The sequence below is a fragment of the Eubalaena glacialis genome, chromosome 1 (genome assembly GCF_028564815.1).
Source record: "Eubalaena glacialis isolate mEubGla1 chromosome 1, mEubGla1.1.hap2.+ XY, whole genome shotgun sequence".
Taxonomy (NCBI): domain Eukaryota; kingdom Metazoa; phylum Chordata; class Mammalia; order Artiodactyla; family Balaenidae; genus Eubalaena; species Eubalaena glacialis.
In genome coordinates this window covers 188,370,728-188,387,016 of record NC_083716.1, presented here as the reverse complement: position 1 = coordinate 188,387,016, position 16,289 = coordinate 188,370,728, and the positions used below count along the sequence as shown (strand labels likewise).

At 39.8% G+C, this 16,289-nt stretch overlaps 1 protein-coding gene across 2 annotated transcripts in view; it reads left to right on the top strand.

Annotated features, from left to right (window-relative positions):
• The first annotated feature begins 1,072 nt into the window (after positions 1-1,072).
• The window catches only part of CERKL (ceramide kinase like), a 129,692-nt gene continuing 114,475 nt past the window's right edge, over positions 1,073-16,289 (top strand). For both annotated transcript variants that reach the window (XM_061202837.1, XM_061202828.1), the window contains exon 1: positions 1,073-1,340. In XM_061202837.1, the coding sequence (XP_061058820.1) occupies positions 1,103-1,340 (238 nt within the window). In that variant the 5' untranslated portion in view covers positions 1,073-1,102. The remainder of the gene's footprint in view (positions 1,341-16,289) is intronic.

Here is a 16,289-nt window from a genome sequence, read left to right as displayed (position 1 = left end):
GCAATCACCTGGAGAGCTTGAACAACTCCTGAAGTCTCGTCCCATCCCCCAGAGATTCCAATTTCATTGTCTTTGAGTGTATCCTGGGCATCTGGATTATAAACAAACTCCCCAGGTAACTCCAATGGGATTGAGAACCATTGGCCTCCAGACTCTGTGCTTTCCAAATTAACAGCTAATTTCATGAATCTCAGCTATCGCGAGAAAGTGAAGGATTGACCACCTCCCCACGCCTGCCCCGGCCCGGGCTCTCTCCATTTCCAGGTAACGCTGCATTAGCCTTCAGGAGAACGAGACCTGCTTCTTGTGATCTCTCTCCAGGGAAGGTCAGATCCAGGCAGAGACAAGACTGCAGAGGAGATATCTTGGGGGAAAGTAGGACCCTTAATACTTACAGCATGCAGGCACCTTCCTTTAATATTAAATTTGTCAGAACGAAAATTTGTCTATGTAAACCAGGGACTTGTCTTTGGCTTCCTCTCAGGGCTTTTGGGAACTGAGTTTTCTATTACCAGCTGCATATAGATCAGCTAACTATTGGGGGCATGCAAGCAAGGTTATAAAGCACGACCTCTGCGCTCCAGGAAAGGCCGCTGGAAAGAAGGTGGAAAAACAGAGGGTTATACCCTTGCAAATCAAAGTGCGTTCTGAGGATCTGCGGCATTACCTGGGAGCTTCCTAGAAACAAGTGTCGGGGGCCTCATCCCAGACGCGTTCAATAAGAATCTGCATTCTAACAAGATGCCCAGGGGTGAGTATGCAAGTCAGTGTTTGAGAAGCGCTGGCCTATATTTTGGCGGGTAACGCAGTGCGCAGAATCTCAAGCCACTGTAGGGACTAGGTGGAGAGAGCCACTTATTCCTCTTCCTGGACTGGGGTCTTTTTGTAGTGAGTGGCAGAGGCAGGAGGCTGGCGGGCCAAGGTGCTGGACTAGGTCAGGGCGGCTCCGCCTGCGCGCCCCGCCTCTCTCCTGGGTCTCCGCCCCGCGCGCGGTTGCTGTGGCAGCGCCGGACGCAGCCAGAGCCGCGGCTGACGCGGTCTCCACCTCCTCCCCCAAAGGCCTCCCCGGACCCCTGGCTCGGGCCCAGCCGGTGGCTCCGCCATGCCCCGGGGGAGGCGCGGCGGCCGGGTGAGCGCCCTGGAGGGCTGCCGGGAGGAGGAGGCGCCCCCGGCGGCGGACGCCGTGCCCTCGGTGCTGTGGGCGTCCGGGCAGCAGCCAGAGGCGGCGGCCGAGCTGATTCTGCTCCGGGGCATCTTCGAGATCGGGAGGGACAGCTGCGACGTGGTGCTGAGCGAGCGGGCCCTGAGGTGGCAGCCCATCCAGCCCGAGCGCCCCACAGGTGAGTGGTCCCAATGAGAAGGTCCCGGCGCCTTCGCCCCCCGCGGCGCCGCCTCGCTCTCCCGGCGCAGTCCCTCCGCCCTCCGCAAGCTCCGCCTCTGCCACAGCGGGCTACCGCGTCCAGAAGCCGCCGCCTCCTCTCTCCCGACAGGGGGGAGAACCCGAGGCGCCCCCAGGGGCCTCCCGCTACCTGTCCCCTCCCAGCTGGCTTTCCGCCTGGGGTGCCATCCGGGACCTGCGTCACACTCCGCTTCTGCTCTGTGACTCCGAAGAAAGAATTGAGCCCCGCAAGGGGAGGTGTTTTCCAGACGCGGGAAGGTCACTTACTCCTCCCTTCCAAGTTGAAGTTTTACTCCGTCAACTTCTGACGGTAACGCTGAAAGTGTAAGCATTTTACCGAGTATACCTACACGTGGGTTCCGAATCCAACTCTCATTTTGCTGACTTCTGAAAGTTTCACCCCAACTTTTGGTCTCTCTGGACTTTTCCATCCCTCACATTCCTTGCCATTGTCTAGAATCAAGTCTAAAAGTCAGTCTGGAAACTTTTGGTGTTTAATATTGACTTTAGAATCATGTTGTTGTTTACGTGCATTTGCCTTTTGACCTAAACCTTTATTTAGAAAGTGTTATAATTCTGTACAGTAGAACTATTTCAAGTCTTAGAGATGATTTAGGGGAAAACCTTGGGATGTGGTACACGTCCCCTCTAAATGCTAACTTACGAAATTTTTAAAAATGCCTTCCCCTGTTGGAAAACAAGACACAATGCGCTGTTTACCTTAAAGAATAGAAAAATGTCACTGTTTTCAAGTTTCGTGTACAAAAATCTAACAAAACAGACTAGTCAGGGCCTCCGTGCTGGTTCTGATTGGGAATTCTGCTCCTGCTGCAGGTGTCCTGCTGGCCCACTTAACTAAAACTGCCTTTGACTTTAATTAAAAATGTTTTCAGGTGTGTTGAAAACCAAGGTGTGGAGTATTTTCTAGAACCTTTGAGTTAAAAGCTAGGGATATGGACATAGAGTTATTCTGTTTAGTTTTTAAGTCTGTTTGAATTTGGGGACATAGAAGTTTACCATTAGAGTTTAAATTGGCCTGCAAGAGTCGATTTAACCTACAATGAAGCTGAAATACTATAGGAATAAAATGAGACATTGTGCAACGAGAGGTATTCAAATCAGTGTTGCAATACTGGTAGACAAAAAGTCAAATAATGGCATGAAAACAAAAAATGCTCTTTTATATACTGAGCGGTGATGGAGGAAAAATAGGCTTAATTAGCATTCCTGGCTGTAGAGTTTAAAAAGACATCCCGACAGTTATAACTCTAAAGGTTGCAAGTGTTGCTCTTTAATTTTGACCTAAAACACTTTGGTTTTCTTTTCCTTCATTTAGATATACCACCCTTTCTTTGTAACTAACACCTAGTATGCAAACCACTTTGGGCCCTGAAAATTGGAGGTCCAGAAGCCTAGCACCTTAGTAAGCACTTCTATTTGTAGAAGGAACCAAGAAATGTTTTACTTAGTAAAATACTAAGAGTGGGAAAAGAAAAGGAGGTATTGAAAGAGATGTTTAAATGTGAGAAATACTCTGATGTGGAATTAGCTTAGATGTGCGTGGTGAAAGACAAATGAAATTGGTACAGAAAATGGAGGAAAAACTACATTATGGGTGCCATACTTGGGAGGACGTGGTGTGGGAGGATGTAGTGGAGGAGACCACGTCTGTTGCTCCTTGGCCAGTGTCTGGGTGTTCCAGGAAAGGGTAGGGGGTGGGGTCGGATTGCTGGGCATTATTAGATCATATGAGATGTTTGCAAGACCACTCAGTTTTTAAACCTCATAGTGCCTTAGTAGCTGTTTTGTTTTTTGGTTTTTTTAAAAATAGGCTTTATTTTTAGAGCAGTTTTAGGTTCACAGCAAAATTAAGCAGAAGGTGCATATACCCTCTGCTCCCCACACATGCATAGCCTCCCTATGCATAGTATCACTCAAAGGTGGTACCTTTGTTAAAACTGATGAACACTGACGCATCATTATCATCCGGAGTCCATAGTTTACATTAGGGTTCACTCTTGGTGTTCTGCATTCTATGGGTTTTGGCTTATTTATAATGACATGTAGTAGGATTCTCCAGAGAAATAGAACCTTGAAAAAAATACACAGTACAATATATATTTGAGGAGATTTATTATGGGAATTGGAGATGATGGGATTATGGAGGCTGAGATATGCCACTCTATGCCATCTGCAAAGTGAAGAACCAGGAAAGCTGGTTGTATAATTCAGACCAAATCTGAAGGCCTGAGAACTGGGGGGAACTGATGGTGTAGCTCCCAGAGACGGGATCTCCATGAGAAGAGGGAAGATGTTCAGGACATCTGTTTTGTTTACTCTCAGCGCTTTGAAGAGTGCCTGACATAAACATTTGTTACATGAATGAATTTGTTAACTGGTCTCATGAACTTTAGTTTTGCCCATTGCATTATAATCTGATTACTACACTGCTACTTAATAGTGACTTCTCATCACCTGTAAGAGTATCCCCCTCCCCTTTTGTTAAAGCATTAGAACTCTTTTTACAAAACATTCTTCAGCTAATGTTGGCCTACTTCTCCATTGTTAGCATCGTGGTGAGAAGGTTCCATCTTGCTCAGCTGTAAGATGGAAAAAGAAAGCATTCTATGACCAGGGCATAGATTGACCAGTATGTCACATCTGTAAGCAAACTGTATACACAAAAGGGCATCATCCATTCAGAAAATATCTTCATTATTGCCTGCTATGGTGCCTAATGATCTTTCTATTGGAATCTCAAATTACAGTCATTTTACTTGTGGAATCGTATGAGTTTATTCATGTTAATTACCAAGTTAGCTCTCTGTGCTCTAGGAAAGAGCGAAACCGTGAAGAAATGGGAGAGGGGTCAGATGAGGATTTTAAGGCCAAATGAGAAAGGTCAGGCACGTCTGGGTCATGGGGCCCTGTCTAGGCAGAGCAGACCACAGTGTTGTTAGCCCCCTACATGGTGCCTGGGACCAGGCATAAGGAGTCAAAAATTGAGAAGAGACTCAGAAAGGGGGTATGGGCAGATGCCATAGACCAATATGTGTATTTTGTCATTTAGCCCTTAGCTTGTTACTGGATCAGATATTTTCAGAGTTCATCGTTTTCAAAATTATCACTGATGGCCTGTTGGCATTGTTCTAAATCTCAACCGAGGACAGACTTCTAGAAACGTGTGCTTACCAAGTGGTAAACTTCTATTTGAAACGTTAGATGGAAGCAGAAGGTACAAGCATTTTTGTGTATCCCCAGTGCAGAATCTGCTTACTGTACTGTGAGGCCTGGTTATGAGATTTTCCCATAAAGGAAAAGCTACTGATAGGGAGAGTCAGTAATGCATAGCATTAGTCTATGTTAAGCTCATATTTTAGTACACTTAAGAACGATTAATTTAGGGATCTCTATGACTGAAATGCCAAGTGCCCACAAGTCTCTGTTATCTCACACTGGGCACCTTTATCATTTACTAATGAATAGCACCTTGAAGTATGAAAAGCACTACAGGATCCTTTACAGGCTCCCCACTCCGGCTGTCTGTAATCTCCCATCTGGTGTAGAAAGGGTTTCAGGAGTGGGCACCAAGGGGCCTGAGGTCTTGTCTACAACTAATGGGTGTAACTGACTTAAGGCAAGTCATTTAACCGCTCTGAGTGACAGTTTATTCATCTGCAAAATGAGGCATTTACATTATATGATCTCTAAGAACCATCAACTCTGTGAAGTTGCATTTTAAAGAAAATACCTATTTTTATAGACTTTTGGTGTTAGGACATGGTAATAAACCTGAGTAAAGTTTTAATGATCAGCTACCAGGTGTGTGTGGAACACTTGTATTTTACACCAAAGCTTCACAGCCCTAGTGAATTTCTAATTAGAAGAACCGCATGGGAAATACGGGCCAAGTTTCTTGCTCCCCTTCCCTAGCTTCAAGACACAATAATGAGAGGTGGGCAGTTACCTCAGCACAGGTTCTGTCTTTGGAAAGGAAGAAACCACTCTCTGATAGAAAATAGTGGGATAAGGCTAGTCCTGAGCAGATTTTTCATGATGGACAAAAGGACTAGCTTATCCTTTCTTCAATTTCATTTCCTGTACCCTCTTATTAAATTTCAGGGCAAGGGTCTTACAATATGTTTGATTAGCATGAGAATGTTATTTTTAAAAATACGGTGAAGGTTTCAAATCTTAGTTACGGTTTACAATTCTCTTATTATTCTTAGACTTACTACCTCAGGTTACACCATTTCATGTTGTGTTTTTTCCAAAGGGTTATTCCTACCACGACTTTGAGCTCAGCTTAATTAGAGCAGTAACCAGAAAAATCTGAAAAAGCTGGGCTTCAAAATAAGGTCTTGAAAGTGTTTCTTTTATAAGGGAGTTCATGATTTTCTTGTCCTTTAAGTTTATATAGACATTCATTTGCTGGAAACTTTGCAACGTGAAAGGTAATGTGGAAAAATGTGAAAATGAGAAAAAAAACCAATCAATTTTAAAACAACAAGAGTTAGTGATTACATGGGACTTAGCAGAGCTGGGTCCATTCTAAGTATTAATCTGCCTAAGCTGTTTGGGAACAGATGTACGTGAAACAGATCCCAGGCTTCTGTTGTGTATATCCAAAGTGAGACATCTGTCGGTAAACCGTTGGTCAGAAATAATGGAAGCAGGGGTTAAACCCCAAAATGACCCATTACTCATGTGAATTATTGAAGGACTAATTACTCAGTAAAACATGATGCTTTGATTCACCAGTCTACATATGAAGAAGAAAAATACTTCTTTAAAAAAAATTATTAGTGTATTCCTAAGCTGTCAAATTTGAAGGAATTTTTAAAAGCTGGGTGCAAAAAATCAAGCTTACCAAGCAACTGCATGTAATGTTTATAAAGTTTTTAAATGCTTTGACAGGTCTGTTATCCTACTGTATAAATACTGTATAAAGCTCATATTGTATAAATATTAGCTTTTTCTTAAATTGGTCCACACAGGAAAACAAAATATAGAATGAATCTCTAAGCATGACTGTTCAGTTAAACTCTCTTCACTAATGGAATGCTCTGTATCTGCCCTGTCCAATACGGTTGCCACCAGCCACTTGGGGCACCTGAGGACCTGAAATATGGCTAGTGCGACTGAGGAACTGAATTTTAAATTTTATTTAATTTTAATAAATTTAATAGCCATATGCAGCTAGTGGCGATTGCGTTGGACAACGTAGCTCTAATGCATAGACACATGAAGAGTTGAAAATGTTTATTCCCAGGCATGGGTTTGCATCTTTATAGTAAGGTACAGTTTTCAGTAATTAATCTCAGCATAGAACTGATATGACCATATAATCTGAGCTGCCGATTTAAAGATAAAACAACTGAGTCCAGAGATGCCCAAGTGGCAGAACCCTTTAACATACTTTGTGAGTACAAAAACGTGCTTTTGTTATTGTGAATTAATTGGCTGACAGTAAAATTGAAGTCTTGTCTGTTAAAACCATAGTCTTATTCCTCACGGTCATGATTTATTTAAACTAAAATTTGGCAAAAAATTTGTTTCTTACTATAGGGATAGTAAATTTGAAATAACTGTCCTAGCCTGCGTATCTTGACCCCATGAAAGTCTGCATCCCAGTGTTGTCCATAAATATACCACAGCCATGTGGCACCATCTGAAGACAAACACTTTTAAAAACTGGTCTACTTTTGTGTCCCCTTCCTCTCGGTCTCCTCCACGTGGGGGTATTTGAGGCTGCAACTGGCACAAAAATATCCTCCTAGAAGTGGGGAATGGTACTTGCATTGAAGGCAAGGGACGTACAAACTGCAAATCAGATAAACTGGGTCAAGGTCGGTAGAGGCTGATCCAGATGGGATCCGCCGTAGCAGGAGGACCTGAAGTGAACTGCAGAAGTCTGAACATGATGGAGCTAAAGAAGCAAAGAGCCACGGCAGTAGATAATAGGGATCGACAGATATAGGTTGGGTACACAGGAGGATGCTGTTGCCTAGACTGGACATTTTTGTGCCCTCTGTAATTTGGGAAATTACGTCCTTGTTTAAAGGGCCAGGGATATAGAATATAGAATTCATTGTGATCTCAGTACTAGAATGCTCATTTTGAACCTTATTGCTAATCCTGCCTAGTCCATTAGTTGACTAGGTTATTAGATTACATTTCGAATATTGACAAATCTACAAACATCATCAAAGTCCTCAGCATAGGCCTCTCTAATTCCTTCCATATGACTGTGTTCCTGCCCGAGTTTTAGAAGTACTATGCCAGTGATGGGGGTAGTGTATGCTGAGCAAGTGAGTTCTGGTTGCGTATGTGGTGGGCAAAGGGAAGAAACTCTTGGTAGCCATGGCTTTTTATATGCTCTTGTGTTTTCCAAGATCAGTGAGTGATGCGTTAAAAGGGAAAGTAGGGAGGGAAATGGAGTTTGAAGGAAATTAAACCTTCTGCTGACTTTTGGCATGTGAACCAGAAGTCGAGGACTCTTAGTATAATGGATGTCAGAATCCAGAGACAGGCAGGCAAGCAGGCGGGCAGGTATGCATATATTAAAAAACATTTAGCATAGTGCTATGGACTTACGGTAAGCCTACAGATAAGTCTAAAATAATGTACCAGCTGGCATCGGGGAATTCCTATGTACATTCCAAGATTTTCATCAGAAACAGTGTTCTGGAAATTACTGCTGCTGCTATGCATCGGTGTCCAGTGTTTGGCTGAAAATAGTGAACGTTTATTGATATTTACCCTGCCAGGTCCTATGCTAAGTGTCTTATCTTGTTTAATCTTCCCAACAAGACTATGTAGTCCAGATAGGATTTTTATTCCTAGGGCCCAGAGATGACCTTCCTTGTCCAGGGTCATGCTAGGAATGGAGTTGCTGGGATTCCAAGCCAAGCAGCCTGACTCCAGAGTCTACACTGTACCCAGGAGGTTATGCTGTTTCCTCAGTCCAGTAAGAAAGAGTTCTCCCTAATGCCTTCAAGAGTCTGTGTGATGTCCGAGTTACTGACAGTGTAGCATCATGGTCCAAACCAAAACAATAAACCTTTTTTTTTTTAATGGTAAAACATTAAAAGTTTTATTTTCATATCTAGAATAAGAATTAGATAGTAATGCCTACCATCTTGACTATTAATATTGCTCTAGAAATAGCACATGAAATTTGACATGAGAAATGATAATTTAAGGGGTAAATCAAAATAATAAACCTTAATACAACAAAATCACTGACTTCTTTCAGGCCTTCATGACAGTTCCACTGTAGAGAGCGTGTTCCACTTCTCTTGCCACTTCTGCTTCCTGAGCAAATGACCAAATGGGACAGACAACGTTTTTTAAACCCAATATTTTTATTGTGGAAAACACCAAACATACCCAAATGTAGAAAGAATAATATAATAAGCCTCCATGTTCAACCCAATGAGTGGTGAGGCTCTATGTGACACGCTGAGTTTAAACAGTTTCCAAGGCCAGTCTTATTCCATCTATGCCCTACCCAGTTCCCTCTATCTGGAATAATCGGGAGCAATTCCTAGACATCATATAATGGCACCTATAAACATCTTACATGTATCTCTAGGAGATAAGGATTAAAAAAATATAGTACACAATATGATACCCAGTAGTCACTATACCACTATTCCAATTTAAAATAATCCTCTGTATCCTTAAATATTCAGTTAGTGTTCATTGTCTCCTGATTGTTTCTTTCTCTTTTTTATATAAATCAACGTTTAAATAAGGTCGATATTGCAGTTGGTTGCTATGTCTTTTATATCTTCGAATCCACAGATTCCTCTCCATTTTTAATTTTTTCCTGATAACTTATTTTCTGAACAAACTGGGTTGTCTGGACTGTAGTTTTTCATAGGAAAATGAAAGGTTTGTTGGGGGTGAATGTCTGTGAAAGATAAAAGGGGCAGGAAGCAGGTTGGGAGGGATAACCTTCAGACTGTGATGCCAGTCTGACACTGCTCATCATAATTTTAACTTGTATTTTCCTCTTTAAATAATTCACTTTTTTAGCTTATTCCTCTGAATATTAGGGAGCAACTATTATGGGCTAGGGTATCTGATAGGTTTCAGGGATGCTACAATCAATTTGACACAATTTCTGCTTCAAAGTATTCACAATCTGCAGGGAAACTTATCAGCAAAATAACTAGGTAGTCTATTTTATGTGCAATTGAGGTATTACTTACAAGGCATTATAAAGAACCAAGGAAATGTAGTTAAAGGAGAAAATCATTTTGTTTGAGTGGGCTGGGGGGAGGTCAGGGAAAGCTGCAGAGGGGTGTGAGGGGAAACTTGAATGTGGGCCTTGAAGCATGATTAGGAGTTGGCAGCACAAAAGAATAAGGAAACCATTATAGGAAAGTAATATTTTGGAAAAATCAGGAAAGAATGCTTTGACCTTTGTGGAAAATAAGACCATAGCCTGTGGGGAGAGTGTATGTTAATGGGAGGAGATGACAGTCCTTTGTGTAAGTCAGTAGTTGGCATAGGGCCTTGAAATCATGCCAGGAAGTTGGTGTCTTAAACTGATGGTTGAGTAAAGGGTGGCAAAGGCCGAGTGTCAGAGGATATCAAGTTTTTGTTTTTTAAAGTAAGTGAGTTTGGGTTTTAGAAAGACAACCATGGGGGTAGGATGGATTATAAATGGAGTCAATTTCAGTGGTCAGTACCCCAGAAGATCCAGGAGGTGGTGTGTATTTGGCAGGGAGAATGAAGAGGAGAGGTGAGGCCAGGTGCAAAGGGATATTGTCAAAGATAGAACCTGGAGGATGTGGGGTTTGAGGGAAAGGGAAGAAACAATGGTGAAACTGAGATTTTTAGCTTGGACAATGGAATGGATAGTGGACACAGCTAAAATTGCTTCTTATTTTGCCAGTCTAAGAATTATCTCACTCGAAATGTATTCTACCAAGAATCAAATATGCCAAGGACTAGCAAAATGTCCAAACAGAAGGGAAATGGAAAGCTTGAAAAATGCATAAGCTTGAGAAATTGCTCTTGAAGGATTATAAGTTGAACCCTATCAAGTTTAAGATCTATGTTTTCCATGAGTCTCTGGCTCTCCTTCTGTGCCCTTTCTCACTAGGTTGGGGCTACTTTGGAAAAAAGAGTTTAAAGCTATTTTCAGAAAACACTATTCATTAAAAATTGGTAAATAAAGTTATGATCTTTGTACAACCATAATGTTTAGGTATTATTGAAATACAAAAAAAACAGTGAAATGATTTTAAATGTCAATTTTTATATGTATAAAAACTGTTTCTATATCATTTTAAACTAAAAAAAATTCATTTATTTCATGAAATCTTTTTGTCTAATGCAAATAATATTTGTTCCAAATTAAACTTTCAAGCTTAGTAAAATGTTACAAACACATAATTCAAAGTATTTTCTAGTGCCCATCTGTGCAGGAAGAATAGGATCAATAAAATTGAACAACTGTTAGAGTGTACTGGTTTCCTTATATTTTAGGTGTGTTTTCATGTACTGAAAGTGTAAAGTCTAGATAGTATGTTTTGTTGTGGTTTTCATTATACAGATGAAAACTTGTTACAGTTGAAATCTTGGTGAATATAACGCATTTTTGAAGTCCCATTCATAGCCCACTTATTTTAGATAATATTTAAATATTTAAACTAAATAATGTGGATACATTTTTGTCATGAGATTTGATTTATAATATACTCATTTAAAAGTAAAAATACATCCTTCTCTAAAAATCATTATTTCCATTTCTTTGAATTAGCATTTTTCATATTTTGGGGAAAAATATCTTGATATCCTAGCTTCTGAATGGAAGACAAATCTATCATTTTCCATACTGTTTGAATGTTTTACACTGGGACCAAACCTACTCTGTTATTGAGCTTCATGCCATGGAAACATCTTATGGGGAACCTCTTTTACTCAAATCTTCTTGGTACTTGAATACTTTGTTAGGTGCATACAGACTCACTTTGCATCCAATTCATCTGCATGGGAAGATATGTACATTGAAATTCTAAGTGCTTTTTCAAATCTAAATTTTCTAGAGCGAAACATGAGTCCCAACAATGTAAAGCTATGAAATGCGTTTTCATTTTGACTTTTCAAAGACCTTCGTTCATTAACATTTAATTAGCATCCGTTCGTTGTGTACATTGTATACTTCGGGGTGATATGACTAGTAACAAGGAATATTCTAGAGATCTTAGACTTCTGAGATTGAAGCTGATAATACACTTACTAAATTATGTGCTGCTTTACATTAAAAAGATTCAGCAGTTACCTATTTCTTTACTGAGTATAGGACACCAGGTTGAAACCATTGATTTTGAAGTGAAGAATTCTTGGTCATATTCTAAACTAACCAAGTATTATCATTAGCTTTGAAAATAACAACTATCTTCAGTATTCTAGGGTAGACTGAAGAAAACCCATGTTGGAGGCCCGTAGAAAAACTTTAGTATTCTTATTTGGTTAATATTCTGCCTTTATGAGAATCTCAATAAAATCAGTAAAATGGAAACTCGGAAAATTCAACATACTGTCTATCATGTTCAGTTTACTGTTAAATAAAATTATGCCCTGGATATAACCTTCTAATTTTATTTTTTCACCTTGATGAAAGCACTGGTCATTATTGCTGCCACTGATGCTCTTTTGTCTGCACATACTGTTACAACATAATGTGTTGTGCATTTGATACGGATATTACCATATTGCCATAAGGAGCTGCTATTATTTTAGACACCAACTGATTCCATGATAGTGTCAGATTTCTTTAACATATGCTTATGTTTTTGTACAAATGACCCCAAGAAACATCTGCTAGTTTTGTGGTGATATCTACAGTTTCTTTTTTAGAATTTGACCTGTCAGTCACTTTTTAATGTGAAATCTACAGTAGTTCATTAGAATAAGCTCACTTTCTGTTTTTTTTATTACTGATATTAATTAACAACATTTTGACTCAGCTTTATGACATAATTCAGAAAGTAATTGAACTGCCTGTGCACATTATTTTAAAAATCTCTTTTCATGATTGTGTCACTGATACTTAAAAATAGAAAAGTGCCCTTTTAATGGATCCTTTAGCATCCAAAATTTTAGGTCCCAAATTGCTTTCTAATGGTTCTGAAATTATTCTTTCAATTTTACAAAAGTGTGCAGTAGTTGTGGTGTATCATTGGTCAGTTCATATCCTTTGCTAATTGCTAATCTTCAATGGATGTGTAAGGGCAGACAAAGGAAAAGGAAATGAACTTTCAATAAAGTTGTGAAATCTTTCCTCTAGGAGATTGGAAAAACTTTAGAGAACATAAGCCAATGATTATGTTACGGGTGGGATCCCTTCTTTTACTTGCTTTGGTATGACCTTGACTAAGAAGCAATGGTCACAGATTCCCATTGTCTGGCATTTTCTTTCCTGCTTTCCTCTCTGTTTCCTCAAATGTCTTTCTTAAGTCATAGCTACTTATTCAAAGAAAGCAATATGACCATGTACTCATGGTACTTAAACAAACCTGGAACATCAACAAAATGAAAAACAGGACTTTGAATAGCAATATCTGTCCATGTTTTCCAGTGGAAAATATATAAATAGCTTTTTCCAACTCCTTTTATTGTATCAGAGGACATCGTCTATAAAATTTTGTATTACCTACATAGTTGATACCAACTCTAAACCCAATAAAGTAAATGGACATGAGGTATAGTCCTTAATCTTGCCTATGTTATTAAGATAATAGAACACTCAGTTTTATTTTCTACTCATCTGCTTTCTATGTATCAGCTGTTGCACTCCTTCAGACTCTAAGCGTGTCATCATTTATATCTCCATGCTCATTCAGTAGCCCTTGCTGCTCTTATTCTCTCTTTGTCCCTTGGGTAACTTATGTCATTAGGACAACCTTCTGTCTCCTGCTTACCATCTCTTGGCTGAAACTGAGCTGATGCCCTTGCCAGGTACCTTAGGTGCTGGACCTGCTGGGGTTCAGCTTTGGCCTTGGTGATGTCTGTGTGCCTTCCATGCCAAAACTCAATTCTGTGAGGGGTGACAGGATGACTGAAAGCTTTAGTTTCAGTGATAAAGCCCAAATGAGGCTGTATTGAGTACATAAATAGCTTTCTCTTAGGTCTGAAATAGGAGAGCCAGGAGCCTCAATGTCCCTTGAGAAAGAAAGATTTCCCTCAGCCTTCTGGGCTCAACACTTAACCATTTAAGTGGGTTAGTGGGCTGGACCCAAAGGGGGTGTAATTTCCTCAAATAGTGTTTTAGTTTTGCTCTGTGTATCATGGGAGTAGAACCAACTAAGGGAAGTCCCTAATGACTTTTCTTGTCTCTTGTAGGGCAGGCCATTTACTTTAAGTCATGGCTTCTTACCCCTCTGACACCTCTACCCTATGCAAGGCTCTGGAGGAACCATGGGGATGGGGGAAGACATTCATGAAAAGGGTTTTCAGGTACTGGGTATATCTGAAGTCCTATTTGAAGGATAAAGACTATTTAACAATTATCATTTTAATACTTATCACTGCCTATACTTTTTGTTGTTAGTTTTTAGTACAGAGAATTTTGTCATACTATCAATGGTGGAGTGGAGCGGGAAACAAAATGAAATCTATTTTCATTAACTTCGTCTGGTGTCTGGTATGATATCATGAACAGGTGGGCTCATAATTGTTTACTTGATGCTCTTTTTAAGAAGTCAGTTATATCATGGGAAATTGAAGAATAGCAAAATTAATTTGTTGAAGCATTCTTTAGGAAATCTTGCATGCCTGTTCACTAGAGAAACATGGGACTTCTCCCTTAAAGGACAAGGCTTTGTTTTGTTTCTAATAGGACACACTCTTTATAATTAAAACAAAATCCCAGTGTTAAGGGATTACTGTTTTAAATAATTGGATTTCTTTCCTTTGTTTGCCTGATCCCTGTATATGAGAATAAATCTAATGGTGTCTTCGGCTAATACATATTTCCAAATTAAATAGTTCTGTTAACCACTGAATTTTAATAATGCCTCTCAAAATTTACAGATGATAATATAGAAACCAATGTAATATCAGGAACTTATTTTAGATTTGGGAAAGGCAAAGATACAGAAACTAATTAAGAACAACAGAAGCTGTGGAAACTTTCTTTTTAAATGATGATATATTGATATTCACAATAAATTATTAAAAAATATAAATAAACTATTTGTATAATTTTATTTAACTCTGCCATCAAAATACTAAATTCAGTACCACGTATTTTTAATTTCAGACAAATGCTTTCATGAAATGGTATTTTAATGCCCTGAAGATGGTTTAGCTTAAAAATGGTTAGGGTTAAAATGATATAGGAGAAAAGCAAAATGTAAATGTCTAGTTGTTACTTTTAGAAAAATTCCCAGAATAAGCTCTGTCCCCCTTTCTTTCTCTTCCCTTTTTGATTTCCATACTCCAGAGCCCTTTTCTGAGACTCTTAAATCATGTGTGAGTGCAGGAGAGGACAAGCATTAGGGTGAGTGGTAAGAAGGGGGAACATTTTGCTTGGGGCAAACTCTTCCTCCATATGGGACCTTCTTAAAGCCCTCCCTCAGCCCCTTAAATCAGAACTTGAGCTCCCAGGCAAGAGCTGTGTTAGCAGCATTACCAGGAGACTGGGGGTGGGGTGGGGGTCGGGAGGTGTGGTGGTAGATGAAGGGACATTTTTCTAGTTGGTCACTTTTGGACTTTGGTGAACCTTTTCAAACTGACCTGTTTCTCCACTTAATCCTGAGTCAGTCTTGACCCTTAACTTTTCAGGTGTAGCCATGCTGGGTCCTCCTAAGTTTTGAAGCTCAAGGAGGAAGTGTTTCTAGTTCCAGTACAAACTTTTAAAGAACCAGTGGGAGCAAAAATGTCAAAGACTCTTGAGAGATTTTGTATTTGATCCCATATGAAGGCAAAATGAAAAATATTGTAAATGGCACTTTCAAATCTTACACAAGTTTCTCAGTTACCCTCATCTGTCGTTTCTGGGCTGCATTGCATCCCTTGCTATCCTGATTAATTCCCACCTAAAATAATTTAGTGTCCTCCTAATATAACTCTAGCATTCTAACTAATGATAACCTAAGTAATTATTTAAAGTTTTTTCTCCATTTGGCATTCAATAGTCTTCAGTGTTCACATTTGGAAATATTGAAACCTAGAAGGGAAAAAAGGAAAATGATTCATTTCTCTGTTTGCCATACTTTGCTTGATGTTGTGATAAGACAAAAGGTCACCACCCGGTGTAGAAAATTTAGAGATTCTATAGCGGAAATGAAAACTTAAGAGAAGTTAAAGAAGGAAGGTATATTAGTCTACTAGGGCTGACATAACAAAATACCACAGATGAGGTGGCTTAAACAACAGAAATTTACTTTTTTCTCACAGTTCTGGAGGCTAGAAGTCCAAGATTAAGGTGCTGTCAGAGTTGACTTCTGGTGAGGCCTCGCTTCCTTAGCTTATGGACGGCCACCTTCTCACTGTGCCCTCACACGGCCTTTCTTCTGTGCACACATAGAGACAGAGATCTCTGGTGTTTCTTCCTTTTCTGATAAGGACACCAGTCCTATCAGACTAGGGACCACACTTATGACCTAATTTAAACTTAATTAGTCCTTAAAGGCCCAAATATAGTCACCCTTGGGGTTAGAGTTCAGCATATGAATTTTGGAGAGACACAATTCAGTCCAAAACAAGTGGATTTACTGTAGTACTCCTTTAGCTATATCTTTTCCAATCCTGAAAGTGGGTTTTACCCCCTCCCCTCAAATTCCTGTTAACAGGTGAGGTTTTTTTGGTTTGTTTCTTTTTGATTTTTAATATAATAGTTAATGTATGGTTGGTTACATCAAATTAT